This window comes from Grampus griseus (genome assembly GCF_964374135.1).
Source record: "Grampus griseus genome assembly, chromosome: 9".
NCBI classification, from domain to species: Eukaryota; Metazoa; Chordata; class Mammalia; order Artiodactyla; family Delphinidae; genus Grampus; species Grampus griseus.
In genome coordinates, this window is record NC_139003.1 from 13,483,257 (window position 1) to 13,509,380 (window position 26,124).

General features: G+C 43.0%; 2 protein-coding genes across 3 annotated transcripts in view; one reads left to right on the top strand and one right to left on the bottom strand.

Annotated features, from left to right (window-relative positions):
* The window catches only part of MKRN1 (makorin ring finger protein 1), a 28,833-nt gene extending 15,689 nt beyond the window's left edge, over positions 1 to 13,144 (top strand). The window contains exons 3-8 of one of the 2 annotated variants that reach the window (XM_082662181.1): positions 5,345 to 5,574; positions 6,347 to 6,573; positions 9,316 to 9,530; positions 10,282 to 10,392; positions 10,949 to 11,087; positions 11,444 to 13,144. In XM_082662181.1, the coding sequence (XP_082518307.1) occupies positions 5,345 to 5,574; positions 6,347 to 6,573; positions 9,316 to 9,530; positions 10,282 to 10,392; positions 10,949 to 11,087; positions 11,444 to 11,656 (1,135 nt within the window). In that variant the 3' untranslated portion in view covers positions 11,657 to 13,144. The remainder of the gene's footprint in view (positions 1 to 5,344; positions 5,575 to 6,346; positions 6,574 to 9,315; positions 9,531 to 10,281; positions 10,393 to 10,948; positions 11,088 to 11,443) is intronic. The other variant, XM_082662182.1, reaches the window with a different exon arrangement.
* Positions 13,145 to 25,322: 12,178 nt separating this feature from the next.
* Positions 25,323 to 26,124, bottom strand: part of RAB19 (RAB19, member RAS oncogene family) — a 13,164-nt gene continuing 12,362 nt past the window's right edge. The window contains exon 4 of the mRNA XM_082661776.1: positions 25,323 to 25,637. Within this exon, the coding sequence (XP_082517902.1) occupies positions 25,369 to 25,637 (269 nt within the window). The 3' untranslated portion in view covers positions 25,323 to 25,368. The remainder of the gene's footprint in view (positions 25,638 to 26,124) is intronic.

Below are 26,124 nucleotides of genomic sequence, written 5' to 3' on the forward strand. Positions count from 1 at the left end.
GAGCTGGGTTTTGTTGCTGATGTGAGAGACTCCGTGAGGCCTCACTCTGATGAATATTCCCTGGGGTTTGAGTTTCTCTGTTAGTATAGTGGTTCAGACTTGGAACTCCACCACAGGAGCTTCACCCCGACTCCGGGCTCGTGAACCAAGATGCCGCAAGCTGCCTGGGGTGGCAAAAAAACCCCCAATAATATAGTAAAAAATAAAATTAGCCTAGGAAATTAACAGATATTTGAGGAAGAATATGAAAATAAAATATAGATGAGTCAACAACCAGAAGGTGCATCAGTATCACAATAGTAAAAAAAAAAAAAAAAAGGAGGAAGGAAATGAAAAAGTTGGGGGGGAGGGGAGAAAGGCCTTAGCTGTGGAGAGTGGGGCCCAAGCAAGGGCAAGGTTTGGGCAGTGGGTGGGACCAGTGCTCAGGACCCACAGTGCTGGAAAAGGCCTTGGGGACTGTGGGGGCTGCGGCTTAGGCTCAAGGAGCAGAGGTTGGTCTCAGAGGGCCGGGAACCTCACCTGGGAGCCCAGCAGGCTTCCTGGGCTTGAGTGGGCGGGGAAACGCCCTCCTCTCCTCCTGGAGGGCCCCTCCCGCCTGCCTCTCCTGATCTCCCTGCCCGCAGGGGCACCGATCCTGTCTGGCCTCCACTTCTCCTGCCGTCAGTCTCCCTATGTCCTACCGGTTCACTTTGGGGTTCCTCCTGTCTCCTTGGGTGTCAGAGTTCACCACCAGCGGCCAGCAGGTGCCCTAGTTGTGGGGAGACGCTAACTCTGCGTCTTCCCACACTGCCATCTTGACTCCACCTCCTCTGCAGGATTTTTAAACCATCGTAATTCCTTGACCAGGCAGTCAGTTGAGAATCCTTGTAAACTATAGGGAGAGAGGAATTGAATGTAAGCAAGAGTGGACACGGGGCTCTAAGGTGTGCAGCAGAGAGACTTGGAGAATAATATACTGTGTGATAGATTGTGGAAAATTATGGCTGTTAACAGATGAGCCTCTTATTTCAGAAGAGGTACTCTTCTGAGGTATTGGACCATAGAGGTGAAATAACTGGGAAATAAGGGGGTAAATTGAAGAAATCCGAGCTAAGGCCTAGGCTCCATGTGTTAATCAGCAGTTCTCTCTTTAGTAAGGGTATACAGCTCCGTTTTGGGGGAATGATCCTGATATGAGCTGGGTTTAGTGCTCTTAGGGTGAAGTGAAAGGAGTTAGAGAAACCTACATCCCAATAGTCTACCTGAAAGGAAAGTTTGGTGATAATTGTTTGGGACAGGCTGATATAGGTGACTATTAAGAGCTTGATTATAGATTAGCTAAGGAAGGAATCTCATGGAGTGGCTTGTCCCAAAATCCAAGACTGTTTGTTTCCTCATTAAAATTGTACTTGGGGGCTTAAGCCTACTTTTCACTCTTACTATGTAGAGATCTTTTTATGCAACTTGGCCAATGCCCAGGGATTTTGAGTAGTTTAACTCCTCATGAAGGGAATAGTTTATAATGAAATGATATCCTAGTTCCAACAGGTCAGAAGTGTTGCTGCATCTGTGTTGCAGAAGTGTTGCTGTATCCGTATTGCAGAAGTATTGCTGCATCCGTGTTGCATAATGGGGTGCTGTTATTTAGTGATGCCAGTTCTTTGTTGCTCAGGACTGTTGCAGGAGATCTAGCATCCTTTGCCCCCACTGAGTAAGTGCCATTAGAACTCCTGGGCATTGTTTCTGAACACCCACTTGGGAAAGGGACAGGACTGCCTTGGTTGACAACCATTGTTACGGTAGATCTTGTTTCCTTTGGAGTGACCATGAGGCATGCGGGATCTTAGTTCCCTGACCAGGAATTGAACCCATGCTCCCTGCAGTGGAAGCCTGGAGTCCTGACCACTGGACTACCAGGGAATTCCCCTTTGGAGGGTTTTTTTTTTTTTTTTTTTGTCCTATAGACCTACCAAATCCCATAAGTTAAAATCTTTAAAGGCAGATATCAAAGCTCAGAATGATTGGGGGTGGGGAGTTGCAAGCCAACCAGAGGGAGGAGTGTCTGTCTTTTGTGTAGAGGTAGAAGAAAAATGGATTAAACTTCCTTAGATAGAAACTGATACTGTATCAAAGTATTCTTTGCAAGATGTGAAAGAAAAACTCAATATTAGTTTCAGTGTTGCCTCAGTATTAACTTACCACTGTGGCTTAAAGGATCAGCAATTCTGTGTTAATTTCTTAAAGAATTAATAACTTTACAAAGCCACTGTCATGGACTGAATCCAGTAGATGTGAGGATTCTCTTTAACGGGGCCTGGAAGACTTTCAGTGTGGGACCAGAGAATTAATATTTGTGGTTGGGCAGGCCATACGGTTTCTTGTAGCACAAAAACAGCCCTAGGTAAATACATAAGCTAATAGATGTGGCTGTGTTCCAATGAAACTTTATTTTGGGACACTGAAATTTTATTTAATTAGTTAATTAATTTAAACATTTCTGAGAGAGAGTTTATTTTATTTTATTTTATTTTTAATTTTGTTTTTGGCCATGCTGTGTGGCACACGGGATCTTAGTTCCCCGACCAGGGATCAAACCCATGCCCCCTGCATTGGGAGTGCAGAGTCTTAACCACGGGCCCACCCAGGGAAGTCCTTGAAATTTTAATTTCAATTACTTTTCGTGTCATAAAATGATCTTTTTTCCAACTATTTAAAAATGCCAAAACCATTCCTAGCTCCCGTTGGGTTTGACTTGAGGGCCGTAGGGGGCCAGTCCCTTTTCTACGAAGAGTTCCATGCTTCACTGAACCATTAGTTTTTAGTAAACTCCTTTCAAAATGGGAGTATTGCTTTTGCCTTTGTCATTTTCTTTCTTGCTTTATTCTTTCTTATTTGTGCCCTACCTTTCCTAGTGCTTACTCACAAAATTTTACTTCAGAAGCGTATTTTATATAGATATATTCTGCACTATTTACAAGTGTGAACTTTCTTGCTAATATTCTGTGCTTTCAAAATTTTTATTTATACCTTATTGATTCCTTGATAAATTTTCCTTAAAACCAAAATGCACTCCTTTCAAAAACTTGGTAGTATTTGCAATTTGATAGATGGTGATAAGCATTCGAGTCCTATCTTTTAAGTAGTTTTTTGAGTCATTTACCCTGAAATTCTTGAAATGAATATGGCAAAGGAGAAAGAAAGAGAACTAAAATATGGGTGTCATATCTATTTTAGACCCTTTATGTATCTTGACATTTAGTTTTATTTAATCCTTTAAAACTTTCCCAAAGCCCTGAAGGCTTTCTCTATTGGTGAAGCTGGCATTTTAAATTCGAGCCTGTCTTAATTCTGAAACCCGGGTTCTTTTCTAACTTAAAGGCGGTGAAAGCAGTTAAAATGTGAGGATCTGGGGATAGATTTCTAAGGTTCCTTAAGGCTCTGAAACAAACTTCAGAGCAGTGCTGTTTAATAGAACTTTGTGTGATAGTGTGAATGCCCAAAAAGGTGACCCCCTAGCTACGTGTGACTACTTATTGAACACTTGAAAACGTAGCTAGTGCCAGGACCAAGGAACTGAGTTTTAAATGTTATTTAAGTATAAACAGCTAGATACGGCTAATGGCTGCTCTCTTTTACAGGGTGGCTTTGGAGTCACATTAGACCTAGAGCACTACTTACACGTCATCTATAAAACGAAAGAGGACTTTCTCAGAGTTTTTTGATGATGAAGTGAGGTGCAAGTGAAAGAGCATATTTTCAGCTGGCATAATTCCAGTCTGTGGGATAAGTGCACTGGGTTTTGTAGCTGATATCAGGATACTCAAATTACTTGTACTGCAAAGCAGAGTAGGTTACCTAATGCTTAGGAGTAGGAAATAGGAAGATTTGAGATAATATAAGGATAAAGACCAGCTCAGCAAATGTTTGCCATAAGCTAAAGGACAGTCTTTAGTTAAAGTTTTACCTCTTCCTTAGATGTAAAGCCAGACGCCTATAACACAGATGATCCATGCTTAGTACTGCCCAGTTAACTAATTAATTACAACAACTGCTGGATACATACTGTATAACACAGTTTATATACTGCATTCATAATTAATTTATTGTGTCTGGGTGAATCTCTCAGCATAGAATGCTCAAAGAATTGTGAGGATTTTCTCAGGCAGCAAGGTGCTTCTTAAAGGAAATAAACAGTTTTTTTCTGTATTTGGGGATAAGGGTCAATGATAATTTTACAGATGAAAAGCAAGCAGAAGATGCGTAGGGTAAGAATTTAGAAAAGAAAATTAGGTGAATGGATGGATGTGGGAAAAGAAAATACATACTGCATATTTTGTAAATACTATCTCTGCGTTTTAATATTGGGGGAATTTTATGTGTTGGTAAAATGTTTCACATATTTACTTGTTGAATTTGAGTGTCAGCCTTGCTTTCTTAATCAATGTTAATTTTGGCTGCACAATCTCTTTAGCAGACTTGCCATGGGAACGGTAGTCAACTGTCTGAAACTCCTAATTAGAGTGGAATTTGAAGGGTAATAGATGTTCTACAGCATGGGTAGGTGAACTATATGGCCTGTAGGGCAAACCTGACCAAAGGCTGTTTTTGTAAAGTTTTACTGGAACACAGCACGCATTGTCATTTAGATAATGCCTATGGCTGCTTTTTTTTTTTTTTAATTTTATTTATTTTTGGCTGCGTTGGGTCTTCGTTGCTGCGCGCGGGCTTTCTCTAGTTGTGGCAAGCGGGAGCTACTGTTTGTTGCGGTGCGCGGGCTTCTCACTGCGGTGGCTTCTCTTGTTGCGGAGCACGGGCTCTAGGCACGCAGGCTTCAGTAGTTGCGGCTCACGGGCTCTAGAGCGCAGGCTCAGTAGTTGTGGCGCACGGGCTTAGTTGCTCCACGGCATGTGGGATCTTCCTGGACCAGGGCTCGAACCCGTGTCCCCTGCATTGGCAGGTGGATTCTTAACCACTGCGCCACCAGGAAAGCCCCCTATGGCTACTTTTGAACCACAGCTGCAGGGTTGAATAGTTGTAACATGGGCAATATGACCTGCAGAGCCCCGAATCTGTGTGTATTTGACTCTAAGTTTGCTGACCCCTGGTTCATGGCCTTGCTGCTCACACTGGTCCCTCCCTGGAGCAGCAGCAGTGGCACGTGTGAGGGCTGCTTAGACACGCAAAACTCCGGGCTGCACCAGACTTAGAAATTAGGTATCTGCCTTTTAACAGTTTTCCACGTGATTCATAGGCACAGTAGTTTGAAAAGAACCCAAGGACAGGATAGGGAATATATTCCATCTAGAGGCTTCTGGTTAGACAGTGACTGCCGACTTTTTAAATTTTGTTTTATTTTACTTTTAAGATATGAACACAGCAAGCCATTGAAACAGGAAGAAGCAACTGCTACAGATCTAACTGCAAAGTCACCCCTTGCTGCTTCCTCAAGTCTCTCATCAGTAGTTGGACCGATTGTTGAAATGAATATGGGCGAAGCTGAGTCAAGAAATTCAAACTTTTCAACTGTAGGAGCAGGTTCAGAAGACTGGGTGAACGCCATTGAGTTTGTTCCTGGGCAGCCCTACTGTGGCCGTAGTGAGTATTTTGAAGAATAAAAACAGGTCAGAGGGATAGGGAGTAGTTCATCAATTAGCTGAGTTTTCACAAGCTTCCTGCTTCCAATCTTCATATTTAGTCTAATCTTAATACTCTTAAATTAGGTTACCTAAGACTTAACAGATGGAGTGAAAGAAACTTTTTGAATCCCAATAGTAATGAATTTAGAATGTTTTGAAAAACTGAAGCCTCTTGCTCTCCCTTTTTTTTTCTTTTTAAACATTTTTCATTTTTGGCTGCATTGGGTCTTCATTGCTGCGCACGGGGGCTACTGTTCATTGTGGTGTGTGGGCTTCTCATTGTGGTGGCTTGTCTTGTTGCGGAGCACGGGCTCTAACGCACAGGCTCAGTAGTTGTGGCACACGCACTTAGTTGCTCCGCAGCATGTGGGATCTTCCCGGACTAGGGATTGAACCTGTGTCCCCTGCATTGGCAGGCGGATTTCTTAACCACAGTGCCACCGGGGAAGTCCCAAGCATCTCTCCTTTAATCAGTACAGTTGCACAAGAAATACGTAAAAAGGTTTTTAAAAAAAATTTTAAAACAAGGCTAATCTTGGAAATGTCAGTATCAGAAGAAATTCATTTTTTCAAGAGTAAGGGAATTAGTTCAATAGACTGCTTTGGAGTTTAACTGAAGTTCTTTTCATTTTTTTTTTTTCTTTTCAGTTAGTTTCTCAGTTACCTTATTTATAGTTCATGTATCTGCCTTATCCGTTTTGGACCTTTACCACACTCTTAAACGTTTTCAGCTGCCCCTTCCTCCACTGAAGCACCCCTGCAGGGCTCAGTGACCAAGGAAGAATCAGAGAAGGAGCAAACTGCAGTGGAAACAAAGAAGCAGCTCTGCCCCTATGCTGCGGTGGGAGAGTGCCGATATGGGGAGAACTGTGTGTATCTCCACGGAGACTCGTGTGATATGTGTGGGCTGCAGGTCCTCCACCCAATGGATGCTGCCCAAAGATCACAACATATAAAAGTAAGTCTTAAGGAAGATATTCTGTTAATAGGTGTGAGAACTATATTTTCCCTTTCACAACATTGTCAGTTCATTTCAAAGAAACGTTTGGTGAATTGAATGGTGATTATCATTAAGTTGGGGGTGTTCTCCTTCCTAGGCTTCTTGACTGCTTTATCAAGAAAATTGTGCTTTAGAACCTCAGACTTTTTTGGGCTTTTTTTCCTTTTTATTTCTTCTTTTTTAAAATAACAGCTTCTCTATTCACATTCCATACAATTTACTCTTCTAAAATGCACATTTCATTGGTTTTTAGTATATTCGCAGAGTTGTGCAACCACTATTCTCTAATTTTAGGACATTTTCATTATGCCAGAAAAGAAGCCTCTGGCTCATTAGCTCCACTGCTCTCCGTTCTTCCCTCCCTCCAGCTCCTGGCAACAACTGTTTTACTTTCTGTCTCTATGGATTTCCCTGTTCTGGACATTTCGTATATGTGGCCTTTTGTGACTGGCTAAAAGATTAGCAAGATGTTCTCAGGATTCATTTGTGTTAGAGTGTGTATCAGTACTTCCTTCCTTTTCATGGCTGAGTAATAATCCTCCGTATGGCTGTACAGCACTTTGTTTTTCCATTTGGGTTGTTTCACCTTTCAGCTATTATAAATAATGCCATGAACATTCGTGTGTAAATTTTGGTGGACATATGTCTTGATTACCTTGGAATAGAGTTGCTGGGTCACATGGCAACTATGCTTCATATTTTGAGCGACTGCCAAGCTTTCTCCACAGTGACTGCACTGTTTTACATTCTCATCAGCGATGGATGAAGGTTTCAAACTATGGTTTCCTAAGCCCATTTGCTGCATGAATTTCTTTTTGTTGGGAAGACCCTGTATTAAAAACCTTATATTTATTGGAGCAGATTTTGCTTCTAATCATAATCATCTCTTAATAAACTCACTTTGACTGTGGGTGGTGGTGAAGCAGTGGAGTGTGGTTTGACCTCTGCCTTCTCAGCGTATTGGCTGTGTGATGTAGCAGTTTGAACCCCTCCCTGTATATATTCGGGAGAGCAGTGCCTACTTCAGGGGATTGTTTTTAAAAAAAAAAAAAAAGTTTAGCCTAAGTGTCCATCAACAGACGAATGGATAAAGAAGATGTGGCACATATATACAATGGAATATTACTCAGCCGTAAAAAGAAACGAAATTGAGTTATCTGTAGTGAGGTGGATGGACCTAGAGTGTGTCATACAGAGTGAAGTAAGTCAGAAAGAGAAAAACAAATACCGTATGTGAACACATGTGTATGGAATGTAAAAAAAAAAAAAAGTCATGAAGAACCTAGGGGCAGGACAGGAATAAAGACACAGACCTACTAGAGAATCGACTTGAGGACACAGGGAGGGGCAAGGGGAAGCTGGGATGAAGTGAGAGAGTGGCATGGACATATATATGCTACCAAATATAAAATAGATAGCTAGTGGGAAGCAGCCGCATAGCACAGGGATATCAGCTCGGTGCTTTGTGACCACCTAGAGGGGTGGGATAGGGAGGGTGGGAGGGAGACGCAAAAGGGAGGGGATATGGCGATATATGTATACGTAGAACTGATTCACTTTGTTGTACAGCAGAAACCAGCATTTATGTAAAGCAATTATACTCCAATAAAGATGTTTAAAAAAAGGTTTAGGAAAAGGATAAAAATATATACTAAAATAACTGGTTATATGGGACTATGGGACTTTTCTATTGCTTTTTTGTATTTCCTATAATTAGCATGTTTCTTAGAGATTAAAATATGTGTAATATAATGTTATGTAAATTATACCTCATTTAAAATAAAAAGTATGTGATGTCCACACAGAAACTTGCACATGAGTGTTCATAGCACTATTCATAACAGCCCCAAAGCAGAAACAGCCAAAATGTCCATCATCTGAAAATGGGAAAACAAACTGTGGTCTCTCCATACGATGGAATATTACTCAGCAAGAAAAAGAAAATGAAATAATCATATATTGTGCCACCATAGATACCTTGAAAATGTGCGAAGTGAACAAAGGCAGTCACAGAGGGCCGTGTATTTATACGAAATGTCCTGAATAAGCGTATCCACAGATGTGTCGTTGCCTAGGGCTACAGGTGTTGAGTCGGGGGAAGTAAGTGACTGCTGTGGGTTTGGAGTTTCCCTTTGGGGTAATGAAAATGTCCTAGTATTGATTGTGGTGATGGTTGTATAGCTCAGTGCATATACCAAAAACCATTTCATTGTACACTTTGAATGAATGCATTATATGGGATGTAAGTTATATCTCAATAAAGCTGTTTTATTTTGAATGTGAATTATATGCCTGGCACATAATTGTCACCTAATAAAGGTTAGTTTCCTTCACCCTTATTTTCTGATAGGTTATAAATTACAGCCTTAATCCTAATTACATTTTCCATCTAGAAACCTGTAAAATCAACAAACTTAGTGTGAAAAACTATAGTGTGAATAACAGCAGGGGTTGAGTTGCAGAATAGAGAAAATTAGGTAATTTTTTAGTTCCTGAAGTTGAGTCCTCAGAGTTTGACTTTATAGTATCGTGAAGTCCCCAGATGTCGGTGCACCTGTACTCACTGGTGAACAAAGCTGTTTTCAGTGTCATATTGGGAACATTATCTTTTCACCTGACTGTTCGATTCTCTGCACAGGAGTCTTTAGCTGTCAAGTTGTTGTGATTCCATGACTTGATTGCACCTCTCTCCACTTCTAGTCTTGCATCGAGGCCCATGAGAAGGACATGGAGCTCTCGTTTGCCGTGCAGCGCAGCAAGGACATGGTGTGTGGGATCTGCATGGAGGTGGTCTATGAAAAAGCCAACCCCAGCGAGCGCCGCTTCGGGATCCTCTCCAACTGCAACCACACCTACTGTCTCAAGTGTATTCGCAAGTGGAGGAGTGCTAAGCAATTTGAGAGCAAGATCATAAAGTGAGGCTCCTCCCCAGTCTTCGTTTGTGCTTTTCTATTTTGGGGAAGAATTTAGTATCTTGTGCCAACTTTCAACCAGATGGACCGCATTTAAATGCATGCATTTTATCTTGAAACTGGGGGTTCTTCTAATTGGGATTTCTTCTTTGTATTTCAGCTAGCTTCTAGATTAGTTGATATATCTACTTTTATTTGAATGAGGAAACCATATGTATCAGTTAGTAGAATCTTCGTGCTTTTTTCTGAGGAGATTGTGTTTAATGGATTAGCCAGTTTAGGTTCAGAGAACAAACTTATCTAGCTCTGAATGTATGTTTCCTGACATTTTACATTTTCCACTTTCCTATTCCATCCATTAAGCTAGCCAATAATCCACCATCCTTTAAAGATTGTTCTCATAACTGAACAAAAACTACATAATCTAAACAGAGCAAAGTTACAAGAAATAAATTTATTTAAACGAAAGAAAAAGGAGTCTGTGTGAAATGTCTTCTTTTTTTTTTTTTAACCTAAGTTATTATTATTTTTTTTAATGAACTGGCTAGCCGTTGAGTTGAATTTATAAAGGAGTTTGTCTTGCCTCAAAATAAATGGTCAGTTGTGTGACCAGTGTGTGGAACCCTTTCAGGAAAAGCCCATTTGCCTTTCAGTTAAGTCTTTAAACCTGGAGGTGACACACCAGGGTGTGTCCTTGAAGGAGAGTGGGCCTGTGAAGGGGAATTTGCATTGCAGCCTGTTCATTGTTTCCCAGGTCCTGCCCAGAATGCCGCATCACATCTAACTTTGTCATTCCAAGTGAGTACTGGGTGGAGGAGAAAGAAGAGAAGCAGAAACTCATTCAGAAATACAAGGAGGCAATGAGGTATGAGCACTGCAGCCTTTTCTCAACCTAAGATCCCAACGTCGCTTGGGTTCACTTTGAAAAGAACAGTGCTGCATTATATACTCCTACCTCCTTCCTACCCTTTCTTTTACTTCCCAGTACAGTTTATTTTGTCACCGCTGATAACACTTAACCTGTTCTGTATCTTGCTATAACACAGTCCTTGGGGTGCACGCCAGAGGGCTGCGTTACGATGAAGTCTGCACTGCTGAGAGAGCTAAAGCCCCAGGAATGGGGTCTGCCTTGTCCTGATTCCATGTTACAGTTGTCCTATGTTCCTGTGTGTGGGCTTTCTCGAAGGTTTTCTCTCTGCTGGATCTGCGGTACTAGGGCTGTTAAACAGTAGACTTGACCATTTTCCGTTTCTGGTCAGTGTTTCATGCAATAGCACACACGTGTTTAAGAACACACCTTGGGAAGGGATGTAAACAGACGTACCAGTTCTATCCCTCCCTGTTTAAAGAAACCCTGGATGATAGTCAAATACAGACCTGAAATCCACTGTGAATAAGGGTTGCGATATTTTCCTTTCCAGCAACAAGGCGTGCAGGTATTTTGATGAAGGACGCGGGAGCTGTCCATTTGGAGGGAACTGTTTTTACAAGCATGCGTACCCTGATGGCCGTAGAGAGGAGCCACAGAGACAGAAAGTGGGAACATCAAGCAGATACCGGGTAACTCTCACTGTTTTTTTGAAGGAGGGGAAATACCACACTCTCAGTTGAGTCCCACACAGATTGGGGTAGGGGAAGGAGAAGATTAACACTGGGAACGAGACTAGAGCATTAAAGGAGGAAACCAACTTCGGCAAACTGGGAGGGCTGTGAGAGGAGAAACTAGAATGCTTAAAGCTCTAGACTAAGCTGTTGGCCTCAAGTAACCAGAGGGGAGGAATTGGTAAAGTCGAAACCCTAAATAAGAAGTCTGGTTCGTCATGCCCTCTGGTGTGCTGGACGTTTTGCCTTAGAAACAAGAGAATAGAAGATGCTACTCGGCAGTGCCATCCCTATCACGGCCCTGTTTTTTACAGGCCCAACGAAGGAACCACTTCTGGGAGCTCATTGAGGAAAGAGAGCACGGCAACCCCTTCGACAACGACGACGAAGAGGTTGTCACCTTCGAGCTGGGCGAGATGTTGCTTATGCTTTTGGCTGCAGGTGGGGACGACGACCTGACGGACTCTGAAGACGAGTGGGACTTGTTTCACGATGAGCTGGAAGATTTTTATGACTTGGATCTATAGCAGCTTTGCGGGGCGTGTGAACTGGTCTGCTGAGCCTCAGACGGCAGCCGTGCCCGCTCGTGGCGGCAGCGCCCGTGGTTCTCTCCTAGGCAGGCCTCTCGACTCCAGGTGCTGTCGTAATAAGTTTTACCCAGGGCCTGTCTTCTCAATCCCTCACCTTTCCCCAAGGAGTATGTTGTTTTCTCTGTTTCAGAAAGTTACAAAAATAAATCTTAAAGTTAGTTTTTTTTGTAACATGAATTTAACTGTCAGACAGTTAGAGTGTAGGTTTGTTGCGTCATCTGTTTTCAGCCAGATTCACACAGTTCAAGGGTAGCATTTCTGGATTTGCAGTACTCACTTTTGAGGACCCCAGGTTCAAAAGTAACAGCATTGGCCCTGCTGTGGGGTCCAAGAATTGGGGTGATAGGTGAAGGATCTGAACTGTGGCATGTAGCCTTCTGCTATAGACTTAGGCAGATGCTTGAGGTTTCTGGTGAATTCTGCACATCTGTGTTTTTATATCTGTTCCCTGCCCTGTAATCCCCACCCTGTGCACTTGTTCTGTGGTTTTGGTCTCTTGTTTAATTGCACACAAGTACTACTGCTGGGTAACCAGAACCAGGTGCGACTGTGTTGAGATTTTTACTGTGTTTAGCCTGATAGGAAAATTGTGAAAGAACACATATAAAGATATAGTGGAATAAAATAAATGCAGAGTTGGAAGTTGACTCCCAAGGGCTGATAGACTTGGTACGTGTGAGTGTGTAACAAGCTTCTCATCCCTGCATAGATGCAGTGTCTGTAGCCTTAGTGGAAAAACTCAAGTTTAGTGGTTTCAGCCTCGTGTGGCAAATAGATCTTAAAGGACAAAGCAGTACATTGGTAGCTGTTAATAGAGCAGGGCTAGCTCTGTCTCTATAAATAGGGAAATGGGCTTAGCCATAGAAGTTCAAACTATCTGGTTGTCTCATGTATTAACACAAACTGGGTCTCAGTTACACAATTGTATTTAATGTTTTATGATCTCCTAGACTTTCTAGTCCAGGCACTTTTTGACAAACCTTTGTCCTCATTTGAGGGGTTTTGTTGTCGGGTTTTTCTGTTCGTTTTTGTGGGTATTTGCCTCATTCCATCCCTGAGCTTTGCAGCTAGACAGGTGTGATTCAAAACTATGTTCTAAGGTGTTTCCTGTAGTGGAGTAATTGGTTTGCAGTAGTAAGTCATGCTTTTCCACTAAAAGGGGACGGAGAGGTGGTAATCCACGAGATAAGCTCAAGTTAAATTGTTAGAAGAATTCCTTGATCAGAAATTATAAATTTGCGTTTTGTTGCTCTATTTCCTGAAAATAACTTGGAGATGCCCCTGATTTGTCCATCTACTGCTTTGATTCCTTGGATACCACTCATTCTTTCACGTTAAGCAAAAACAAGTAATTGTTGCAGAGGTCTCTGTATTTTGCAGCTGCCCTTTTGTAAGACGCACTTTTCCCAAATAAAACAATTTTAAAAACCCATAATTTGGCTTTCTGTTTTGTGTAGTGAGCCATTTTGAAATGTGCAGATGTCAAAGCATATTTGTTTCTTTCATTGCCTCTTGGATCAGTTCATCAGTTAGTCAAATTTCTGTGGATATAGGTTCATTGAGAAAAGTTGACACCTTTCCTAAAACATCTAGCCTGCTGAGAAATGTTTGAGAGAGAAAGAGATAAAGAGGAAAACCTTACCAGCTGGGATCATCAAATTTCTTTTTAGGATTTTTAAGACTAACGCTTAGGCCTTCTTTATTGGACAGTGGCACTGACAGTTTCTGTTGCCATGTGCTGGTTGAACCTGCTTCAGACCCGCAAATAACGGTGTTTTTGTTCCTAATTCTATTACGTGATTTTTTTTTTTTTTTTTCTCTTTGACCGTGCCGCGTCGCTTGCGGGATCTTAGTTCCCTGACCAGGGGATCCAACCCGGGCCCTCAGCAGTGAAAGTGTGGGGTCCTAGCCACTGGACCACCAGGGAATTCCCTATGTAAATTTTTTATTATTAAAATAAAAACCCTTCCACCACTCCAATGGAAGACCTTCAGTAACCTTTTTACAGTGCCTATTTGTAAAATAATTTAGTATCTATAATTAAGAATTAATAGTTGTAATATCTATATTAAGAATTAATGCTATTGAAAACGTCTCCACATCTAGGGTTGTGTGTATTGCAACTTATTGTAGTCATGGTCATAGCTGAAGGTCCACTGAGGAGTCTGTTCCTGTAAGCTCCCTTCTGGTGGATTTTTAGCTGAAGCTGCTCCCTTCCAGAAGTGCCCAAAGTTCACCCTCAGCTGCTGCTGGTGAGGCCTTGCTGGGGACCGCATGTACTCCCAGAGGGGTGCTAGAAAGCCTGAGGCGAGGTGGAAGTGTTGGGGATCTGAGCCGGGCCAGAGACTCAAGCCTCTGGTTTTTTTGGTGTCCAGAAAGTAGGAAGAGGCTCATCAGGAGCTGCGCCGTTGGCGGCATGTCCGAGTCTGGTGGGGAGAATGGTCTAGGCGTGACCCAGGTGGTGATAATGGCTTAGTGCTGGAGTTTAGGGGGGTTGATGTTCGGAGCAGCCTTCTTTGTGTCTCAGAAAAGGCAGTGGAAGCTTATGTATAAGCCTGTCCTTAATGCGTGTTGCTGCCTGGTCACTGCCTACATTGAAAGTGAGCTCTTTCTGTGTGCTTGCCGATTGCACACGGTTGGGGGACCACCGGTGATGAGTGAAACTTCTTTCCCATTTGCACAAAACTACCATCTCAACGTCTTTCCTGCCACCACACAACAATAAGTGATGTTTACATCTGTGACTAACTCCTGTGGACATTCACAGATTATTTTTTTTTAAGATTGGAGGAAAAGTGAAGCAAATACTGCCGAAGATTTGGGGGAGGGAGGGAGGAGGTATGCTGTCGATAAAGGTATTTGTAGTCGTCGTTATTCACGCTCTTCAAATGTCCAAGTCGGCTTTCTGTAGGTGCGCGGTACAGTGGCAAAGCCCATCTAACTTTCGTGAGCTGATGAAATGTGAGCGGAAGTGACAAATATCATTTCCAGATGAAAGTTAAGAGTCAGTCAGCCCTTGGTTTTCCTCATTCTCCACTTTCCTGTGGCCACGTGTGATTTCTGAGGAGGTGGCGGTTCCACCGGCCTGGGTCACACTGCAGGGAGAGGTGGGGCGAACGCTCAGCTGACCTCTGAGGGGCATGGGACGCCAGCTGGGGGGTAAAAAGCCTCTGAAATTCTGGATCTTCATGTCGTCACAGCGTAACAACCAGTCCTGTGTTGAAATCATCTGTTTAAAGAAATGAGTTGTCATTTTATACAGAAATCTAAGTAAAAGACTTTCAGTATTTAAAATATTCATTTATGTTTACAGTACTTTTAGGCACCTCTATTCAAGATAATCCAATGGAAAGTAAGTTGTAAGGTGATCAAGTAAGTTGTACTGATGAACAAACATAAATAAACTTTATCTTTTAAAATTGATACATCATATACAGACATGATTAGTAGGAAAAGCATTATTACAAACTTTACTTGCTTTTTTGCCTAATCTTTGGTGATAAATACTACTAATGAAAATATGTAATTTTTTTTAGAAGAACGAGATTTTGTACTACAGTTTTTAAACATGTAGGAAGGACTTTAGTTGAATTGCTGCCATGTGACTGACCCAGACCACGTGCTGCATGCCTCCTCCATCCCTCCTCCTGCCAAGGAGATGTTGAAAGCCACCCCGCTGAATCGACAGTTACAAGGTGGAGGGATCCTGAGTCCCCAGGTCACTGGAGAAGAGAACCCCTCCACCCCAAATCAGATTTTGCATGAACAAGAGATTCACTGAGGTTTGCGAGTCTATTTTGTTTTGTTTCTTTGCCGATGTAGCCTAGCATGAAATACCCTGATAACAATAGTTGTAGTCCTTTTCTTAATGGAGTTAGAGATATTTGTGTTATTTATTTGTTTGTTTGTTTGCCACAACACGCGGCATGCAGCATCTTAGTTCCCCAACCAGGGATGGAACCTGTGCCCCCTGCAGTGGAAGTGTGGAGTCTTAACCGCTGGACTGCCAGGGAAGTCCCATTGTGTGATTATTTTTGGTAATTATAAATTATGATAACTACTATAAAGGTGTAAAATGAGAGCTTTCAATGGGAGGCCTGGCTCGTCTCTGGCCAGGGAGAGCTCATCTGAGCTGAGACCTGAAAGGGGGGGAAAGGGGACAACCCCTCAGACCAAAGACGTGCTGAAGCCGTGAAGCCGGCAGAGGCAGAACATATGATACCTCATACTGAACCCTACCATCAGTGGCAGTCGATACCCTGCAGGATATGCCCAGTTTACTATCTTAGCTACAACAGTTTCTTTCCTTTTAGAAAAGAATATCAATGTAAGTGTGTCGGTAACATTTATAGGGATAATATTGGATTGCCCTAATATATCAAGATGATCTTGCTAAGTTTCAGTACTTTAGTAACATGTGACACACCCAACTGGTCCTCTTCTTAGCCTAACCAGAACTTAGCCCTCCCCTGAAGTCACTGCACCCGCAGAATCCTGTCCCACAGGGACCTCAGCTATCACTCTTCTAAAGCCACTTGCACATTATTGGGCCGTCTGTGCCATAGTTTGAAGTCCGTGCCACCTAGCCATGACACTGTCATCATGGAAGAACTTGCACAATGCTTTATAAGGCGCTTTGCGAGCTTTCTTTTCTTTTTTTTGCGGTACGTGGACCTCTCACTGTTGTGACCTCTCCCGTTGCGGGGCACAGGCTCCGGATGCACAGGCTCAGTGGCCATGGCTCACGGGCCCAGCTGCTCCGCAGCATGTGGGATCTTCCCAGACCGGGGCACGAACCCACGTCCCCTGCATCGGCAGGCGGACTCTCAACCACTGCGCCACCAGGGAAGCCCTCGAGCTTTCTGAACTGATCCTCACAAGCCTGTAAAGTAGTTAAGGCCAGTTTTTGTCTCATTTTGCAAATGAGAACACCAAGGTGCAGGAGTTAACTAGCCCAGTGTCCAGCAGGTAGTGTGTCCGTGGAAGCCTTATAGCTTTGGACTCCATGTCTGGGTCTAAACAGATCTGCTGCCATTTGCTTCCTTTCTGGATATAGCTCACTTTTCTGGGTGACTTGAGTAACAGATTTACACTCTTCCTCACCACCATCCCCTCAGTTGGCCTTTGTGACTTGAACATCTGTTCTCTCTTGACACTGTGGAGTCCTAAGCCTCAAGGTTTGGGGGGAGTGATTTTTTTGGTCATTTTTCTAGTTCTGTTTACTTGCATCAGGAGATTCAAATGTAAGAAATTTAGTTTCTTACAGAGGATATGCTTTGTTTAAATCCTGCAGACTTCAAAGATAGGCAAAACACAACTCTTACCCTCTAGCTTATAATCTAGTCTAAGTGTCTGAGATGATCAGTGCATTTAAGTGGCTTGCTTGCTAATCATACTGCTGGTATAAAGGAGTAAAGGAGTAGCAGAGACATGGAACCTCCGCTCCAGAGCAGTGTTATTCACTGCAGGTTGTAACCCATTCATGGATGGGGAGAACAATTTATGGGCCACAAGCAACATTTTAAGCAAATGAATGGTATATTTATGTCAGAGTGCATCTCATGTGATAAGGACACGTCTTACCGGGTAGAAATGTAAATTGTGTTTCTTAATATGGATTATAGTCAAAGTTCCGAAAACACTGCTGTCATAACCTACAGTCTTAGGGACTCTAAAGGTCATTTCCAGAGACAGTAGTCTGTGGACTGCAGCTTGAGACACAGGTGCATTACAAATTTTGGTACCAACACAATTATAAAAGCAAAGGCAAACGGGCACTGAAATTAAGGGACAGTGTTCATTTACATGATAACTATTCACAGGTTTATATTAATAACATTTTTTATTAAACAAATGTAACAAAATCATAAAGAATAAAGTTTTAAACCCAAAGAATCCAATGTGATAGGTAAAACTCTAGAATGACCCTTGCTCAGATATCATACCATCCCCTTTGAGTGGATGGAACTTGTGAGTATGATGGGAGATATCACTCCTGTGATTATGTTCCATTATAATGCAAAAGAGACCTTATCCTGGGTAGGTCTGACCTAATAAGGTGAATCCTCTCAAAGTAGAGTTTTCACTGGCTGGTTGCCAAAGGGAAAGTGGAGAGAGATGCTCCAGCTGGCCTGGCTGAAAGCAAACACACATGTTGTGATTGCCTATGGGGACCGTGTGGCAAGGAACTGCAAGCAGCCTTTAAGAGCTGACAGGAAGGGGCTTCGCTGGTGGCGCAGTGGCTAAGAATCTGCCTGCCAACACGGGACACAGGCTCGAGCCCTGGTCCAGGAAGATCCCACATGCCGTGGAGCAACTAAGCCCGTGCGCCACAACTACTGAGCCTGTGCTCTAGAGCCTGTGCTCCGCAACAAGAGAAGCCACCGCAGTGCGAAGCCCACGTACTGGAACAAAGTGTTAACCCCCGCTCGCTGCAACTAGAGAAAGCCCACGCGCAGCAACAAAGACCCAGCGCAGCCGAAACAAACAAAAGAACTGACAGGAAAACAAGGACCTCGGTCCTACAACCACAGAAAATGAATTCTGCCAACAATCAGTGAGTTTGGAAGAAGAACCTGAGACCCAGATGAAAACCACAGCCCTGCCTGACGCCTTGCTTTCAGCTTGGTGAGACTGAGCAGAGAATCCACCTAAGCTGTGCCTGCACATCTACAGAAACCTACAGAAGCTGTGAGATAATAAACGTGTTGTTTTAAACCACTAAGTTTGTAGCAATTTGTTATGCAGTAATAGAAAACTAATATATCCAGGAATAACACTTTGGTTTATATCCTTGTAGTTATATCGTTTGTAGTTTTCTTTCTGTGTACATCTATACTTTTTTGTTTGTAACAATCATACTTTTTCTTTAATCATTTTTTTTTAAGATTTAATTTTATTTATTTTTGGCCGCGTTGAGTCTTCATTGCTGCGCACGGGCTTTCTCTAGTTGCGGCGAGCAGGGGCTACTCCTTGTTGCGGTGCGCGGACTTCTCATTGCTGTGACTTCTCTTGTTGCGGGCCTCGGTAGCTGCGGCTCGTGAGCTCTAAGGCGCAGGCTCAGTAGTTGTGATGCACAGGCTTAGTTGCTCCGCGGCATGTGGATTCTTCCCAGACCAGGGCTCGAACCCGTGTCCCCTGCATTGGCAGGCAGATTCTTATCCACTGGGCCACCAGGGAAGTCCCTCTTGAATCTTTTATTTACCCTATTATTGAATATTTTTCACCCCATTAAACAATGATACCACAAGGTTTTTTTTTGGAGTATAGTTGATTTACAATGTTGTGTTAGTTTCAGGTGAATTAGTAATACATATACATATATCCACTCTTTTTTAGATTCTTTTCCCATGTAGGCCATTACAGAGTACTGAGTAGAGTTCCCTGTGCTATACAGTAGGTCCTTATTAGTTATCTATTTTATATATAGTAGTTACCACACCTTTAAAAGTTGTATAGAATTTATGTAATAATCCCCTATTGTTGAAGATTATTTTCAGGTTTTCATTATTAGCAGTACTGTCTCACACAATCCATGAAGAATTCCTGAATCTAAATACCTAGAAGTAGTCTTCCCAATATTTAAAAAACCTTTGCTCGTTTCCAGTCATCAACTAATTCTCTCCTTCTTTCTCATTGTGAGAGCTCTTTTTTTTTTTTTTCGGCCCCTCCATGCAGCAGTTCCCTGACCTTCTCTGACCAGAGATTGAACCCAGGCCCTCGGCAGTGAGAGCCCGGAGTCCTAACCACTGGACTGCCAGGGAAGTCCCTCATTGTGAGAGCTCTTTTTTTTTTTTTTTTTTTTTTTTGCAGCACGCGGGCTCCGGACGCACAGGCTCAGCGGCCATGGCTCACGGGCGCAGCCTCTCTGCGGCATGTGGGGTCCTCCCGGACCAGGGCACGAACCCGTGTCCCCTGCATTGGCAGGCGGACTCTCAACCACTGCGCCACCAGGGAAGCCCATAAATTTTATTTTTGTAATTGAAATTTCATTTCTAAATTAGATGAGGTTTCAGGCTGCTATTCGTAAGTGACTTTCTAAAAATTAACACATCATGTGTGGATAATTTTTATTGCCCCAAAATGAAAAACTGATTGAATATAATTATAACTGTATGATCTCTTTTATTTTTTTAATATATTTATTTATTTATTTTTGGCTGCGTTAGGTCTTTGTTGCTGCGCACGGTCTTTCTCTAGTTGTGGCGAGCAGGGGCTACTCTTGATTGTGGTGCGCAGGCTTCTCGTTGCGGTGGCTTCTCGTTGCAGAGCACGGGCTCTAGGCACGCGGGCTTCAGTAGTTGTGTCACGTGGGCTCAGTAGTTGTGGCGCGCAGGCTCAGTAGTTGTGCACGGGCTTAGCTGCTCCAGGGCATGTGGGATCTTCCTGGACCAGGGCTCGAACCCGTGTCCCCTGCATTGGCAGGCGGATTCTCAACCACTGCGCCACCAGGGAAGTCCCTACGATCTCTTTTAAATGTTGGTTTTTCAAGTTCTAGAGACCTCTTGATACACTATGTAAGAATAAGTAAATGCAAGTCTAAATGATAGGTAAAGGAAACTTCTATTCAGGTGAAGAGCAAACTTTGGTTGATTTTGCAGAATTGCCACCTATTCTGTACTATTTATTAACTTGTACTTTAATTTCGGCATTCCTGGTACTTCAGTCTTTGGCAGTTATTTTGAGGTATAAATTAAACAATATATGGTTAAGAATAAACACAAAAGAAACTGCAGGATGTCAAAAACAATTTAGCAGCTCCTCTTCTGCTGGTGGTAAACCAACTAGTGAATCGTTTGTGAATTGTAAAATCTACACATGTTCATTCAATAATTGATCACAGGCTCTTGAACAGATTATACTGATATTATTGAGAATAAAAAAAAATTAAGCAGGCACTGTTATTGCCTTTGGTGATATGAATCCCCAGAACCTCTTCTCAATCATCTGGAGGTTTACAAGTGACCTGCGGGGAGCTGCGATGTGTACCGCTGGCCGAGTCCTTCCCCATCCTTTCAATTCTAAGCCTTGGGTCGTAATGGCTGGTGGAAGCCAGCCTGGTTTGCCCTGGGTCAGCCACGTCACCTTACATATGATGGAACTGGAGTTTCTACAGCATCCCTGTTCAAAAGGCAGAGCATTCAGCCTGGGCCGGGTGTATTTCAGGCACAGCTCCTCTGTAATTCCCCCACAGTTAAACAGGACTCGCGCAATCCACCTAACCTGCTACCCTTTCTCTACCCTGCCCCTTCCCCACTGCCTCCTCGCCCCTTCAGCTTTTTTTTTTTAAATAAATTTATTTATTTGTTTATTTTGGCTGCGTTGGGTCTTCCTTGCTGTGTGCAGGCTTTCTGTAGCTGCGGCAAGCAGGATCTCCTGTGTTGCGGTGCGCAGGCTTCTCACTGCGGTGGCTTCTCTTGTGCTCTAGGCACGCGGGCTCAGTAGTTGTGGCGATGCGGGCTCAGTAGTTGTGGCGCATGGTCTTAGCTGCTCTGCAGCATGTGGGATTTTCCCAGACCAGGGCATGAACCTGTGTCCCCTACATTGGCAGGCGGATTCTTAACCATTGTGCCACCAGGGAAGTCCCCCTTCAGCTTCTTTTATAGAGAGAGCTGCACAACTTTACTTTGAAGGATATTGAAATGTATGTTTGTGAGTTTATCTTGCGGTGAGTGTATTTTTGTGTGTGTAGAGGTTGATGAGGAGTTAACATGATGGAGCCCAAATCCAATACTGGTCATTATCTGAGAGAGAGTGAAGCATAATTGTTAAGTGGGGTCTGGAGCCAGGTGATTTGGGTTTGCATCCTGGCTCTGCCACTTACTAGCTGTGTGACCTTAATCTCTCCGTGTCTCATAGCCTCATTTTTATTTATTTATTTATTTTCCTTTCTTTTTTTCTTTATTAGAGTATAATTGCTTTACAATGGTGTGTTAGTTTCTGCTCTATAACAGAGTGAATCAGTTATACATATGTTCCCATATCTCTTCCCTCTTGCATCTCCCTCCCTCCCACCCTCCCTATCCCACCCTTCCAGGTGGTCACAAAGCACAGAGTTGATCTCCCTGTGCTCTGCGGCTGCTTCCCACTAGCTATCTATTTTATGTTTGGTAGTGTATATATGTCCATGCCTCTCTCTCACTTTGTCACAGCTTACCCTTCCCCCTCCCCATATCCTGAAGTCCATTCTCTAGTAGGTCTGCGTCTTTATTCCTGTCTTACCCCTAGGTTATTAATGACATTTTTTTTCTTAAATTCCATATATATGTGTTAGCATATGGTATTTGTCTTCCTCTTTCTGACTTACTTCACTCTGTATGACAGACTCTAGGTCTATCCACCTCATTACAAATAGCTCAATTTCGTTTCTTTTTATGGCTGAGTAGTATTCCATTGTATATATGTGCCACATCTTTATCCATTCATCCGATGATGGACACAATCATAGCCTCATTTTTAAAATAGGAGTTACAAATAGTACCTACTTCAAAAATAGTTGACAGGATGCACTGAGTTAGTGTAAATAAAATGCTTGGGGAATTCCCTAGTGGTCCAGTGGTTAGGACTCCGCACTTCCACTGCAGGGGGCCCGGGTTCCTTCCCTGGTCAGGGAACTAAGATCCCGCAAACCACGCGGCTGAAAAAAAAAAAAGCCTGGTACAGTGCCAGGCACATAGTAATTGCCGTATGTGTTTGCCATTATTATTACCGTAGTAGTACTATTACTGTTACTACTAATAGACCTTTTCAGTAATAGAGTGGGGAAGAGATTCAGGAATAATCTATGAACAATGAAATATTAACTGAAAGATTTTCTCATACATGGAGGTGTACTTGACGCTGGCAGACGAAATAGAGACATTCATAATCTTTTTCTATTTTTATTGGAGTATAGTTGCTTTACAATGTTGTGTTAGTTTCTGCTATACAGCAAAATGAATCAGCTATACGTATACATATATCCCTTTTTTGGATTTCCTTCCCATTTAGGTCACCACAGAGCACTGAGTCGAGTTCCCTGTGCTCTACAGTAGGTTCTCATTAGTTATCTATTTTATACATCTATAATCTTTTTTTCTTCCAAAATGTCCCTTTTGGAGCTTTATTTCATATAATTCCCTTGTTAACAACTATGCAGTTTTGAGGATGTGAGAAAAGTGCGAGCTTCAGTTAACACAGAGTCTTCCTGGACCTTGGCTCTAAAGCAGCGCCTGCTTGAGAGAGCTTCACAGTGTGGTACAAGCCTGCTCTGAGCTTCAGAAAAGCCTGTGCCTCTTTTCAGAGCAGACATTTGTGCGCCCTCACCCAGGGAAGCTGCTCCCTTCCACTTGCCCTTTCCAGTACTTCTGTCCCAGCACCATCATTTCAACAGGAGCCCACACTGGTTAATTACAGGTTGCTGGTGTTCCAGTGACCTTGTTCTCACGTGTGTAACCTGTTGGTAGGAATATTTTAATTCCAGATAACCCGCAGAGGGCATCATCCTAGAAGCTGATGAGGTTTTAGAGTATTGGTTGAGACTGGTGTGCAGATAAATGGAGGAGCCTTGGTGTGAACCATTAATCTCCTGTCCTGCTCAGCCTCTTGTCTGCACACTTTCCCCTGATCCAGTCAGTTTTCTTTTCCCTTCTTCTTCTTTTTTTATATTTATTTATTTATTTGGTTGCACCAGGTCTTAGTTGCAGCAGGCCGTCTCCTTAGTTGTGGCTCCCAGACTCCTTAGTTGTGGCATGCGAACTCTTAGTTGCAGCATGCATGTGGGATCTAGTTCCCTGACCAGGGATCGAACCAAGACCTGCTGCACTGGGAGCACAGAGTCTTATCCACTGTGCCACCAGGGAAGTCCCTTCCTCTCCTTCCCCTTCTTAAGGAGTGTCTGCTCACTGCCTCCTCTGAAAATTGCCCAGTGACTTGGTACAGGTGTATTCCTGATCTGCCTTGTGAACTCCTGCTTCACATAACCCCTTCTTTAGAACAAGAATATGTATGTGAAAAAAGGTTAATCTGCTTTGATGCCTTTATTATTTCTGGCTTGTAATAGATTTCCCTCATGTTTCCAAAAGGTAAGTTGTTCGCTTCAAAAATGAATATATATTGCTGTGAATTAAATGTAATTTATTCTCTGTGGTTACACTCCCATCCTCACCTAACCTCTGTATGGTAGTAGTTCTCAAGGTTTAGTGTGGGGAGAATCACCTGGCAAGCTTGGTGAAGTGTGGGTTTCTGGAAAGATTCAGTCAGTCAGCCATGGGTGTCAGGAATCCTAGACAAGCATCTCCTGGCCCCTGTCCTAGGTGTGGTCGGGGAATTCCACTACAGAAGCATTGCTCTATTGTACTGTCCAATGGACATATGGTGTGAGCCACACATAATTTAAGATTTTCTAGTTGCTACATTAAAAAAAGTAAAAAGAAACAGCTGAAATGTTAATATATATTTTATTAACCTGGAATGATATTAATCTAAAATATCATTTTAACATATAATCAATATAAAATTATTAGGAAGATACTTTACATTTTATTTTTCATAATAAGTCTTCAAATTCTGCTATGTATTTTACATTCAGAGCTCATCAAATTCAAATTAGCCAATTTCAAGTACTCAGTCACACGTGGCTAGTGGCTATTTGTTTTGTGCTGGTCTCAGCCTGCAGATAACAGTGCTACAGCTAGAAATGCCTGGGGGGGACCCACCTGCACCCTGGGTGCGCCCCAGACAGACATTTCCTCTTTCAGAGCTGATGCTGTGGCCGGACCAACACTTGCAGTTCTTACTAGGATTGTAAGACACCCTCAGCAGCAACCGTCAGGGAGCTTTGCGGACACAAGGGTTATGACTCACAGCTTCCGGAGGGTAGACAGCACGCCCCGGCCATACAGCAAGGTCAGTACTGGTTTGATATTTCTCTATGAGCCAATTTAATTTCAATTCAGAAATGACTTTTGATCCAGCAGATGATTGGGTGTTTTGGAAGGAAATTGTAGGCATCTCCCTCATCCTAGGAGGGTGGTCCAATCCGCCCAACTCGGATAAAGTGAAATCTAATTCTCTCTCCATCACATGGCTCCTGACCATTTGGCAAGACCGTATTTATCGTCTTTAGGTCAAAAAGCTTTGCCCCCCAAACTAAGACCCGAGGTGTGAATGTCAGGAAGCAAAAGTTAACAGCATCTGGTTCATCATTGCAGGCTTTTTCCCCATCTTCCCATGCCCACACTGTTTTCAACCACTCTGCAATGTTCCAGACATCTTCTCTCCTGTCTTCTTTCCTTCTTCTACTTCTCTTTTCTTCTTTCCTTCACTACCCTCTTCTTCAAGTGAGAAGCAGAGTTCAGTAGAAAACAGCTGAAGGGTTGGGGAGACAGAAAAGGGAAAGATGAAAAGGAACAAATCTTGTCCTCCTACCACTGGGCCTTGAGTCCTAGGAAAAGTCAAGAAAAACAGTGGTGTCCTCTATCCTCAGAGTCAGGGTTTCCCCCTCTGGTGTGAACTGAGGCAAAAGGGTGCCCCCCAACAAGGCAGGAAGGAGTAGGACCAGCTGCAAGTCCGCACTGGAGTCCGAGGTCTCCTCAGCAGACACGAGGCCGTCCGCTGCCCTTGGTTTCGGAGGTGGCCTCTGCTGGGTGCCACCGGCCTGGGGAACATACTCAACAAGTGCACTGGCTCTTCTCCCTCGGCCCCGGGGCCGTGAGGACAGGACTGGAATCCAGGGGGAGGCTGCCCAGGGTGCCCTCCTCGTACAAGGGCAGGCTGTGGCGAGCCATCAACTCCCTGGCCATCAGCACGAAGACCTCATCGATGTTCTTGGACTCCTTGGCAGAGGTCTCCAAGACAGCCAGGAGGCCGTATTTCTCAGCCAGTGTGCAGGCATCCTCAAACAGGACGTGCCGTTTTTCCCACATGTCACATTTGTTCCCTGGGAGTGAGAGAGAAGCAAATATTCCGATGAGTAACTTAATCTGGTTTTTTAAAAGGTGAACTTCAAAAAGAACATTTTAGTTTAGCAATATGCGCACATGCATTTGTTCACAAATAGTTACTGATGGCAGATTTACTGAAAATGAACCCAACGATGAATGGAAACAGAGCCACTATCTTTTTTTTTTTTTAATTGAAGTACAGTTGATTTACAATGTTGTGTTAGTTTCTGGTATACAGCAAAGTGATTCATATATATATATAAAATTTCAGATTTTTTCCATTATACTTTGAATATAGTTCCCTGTGCTGTACAGTAGGTCCTTGTTGGTTGTCTATTTTATATTTAGTAGTGTGTATCTGTTCATCCTAAACTCTTAATTTATCCCTCCCCCACCTTTCTCCTTTGGTAACCATAAGTTTGTTTTCTACGTCTGTGAGTCCGGCTCTGTTTTGTAAATAAGTTCATTTGTATCATTTTTTTA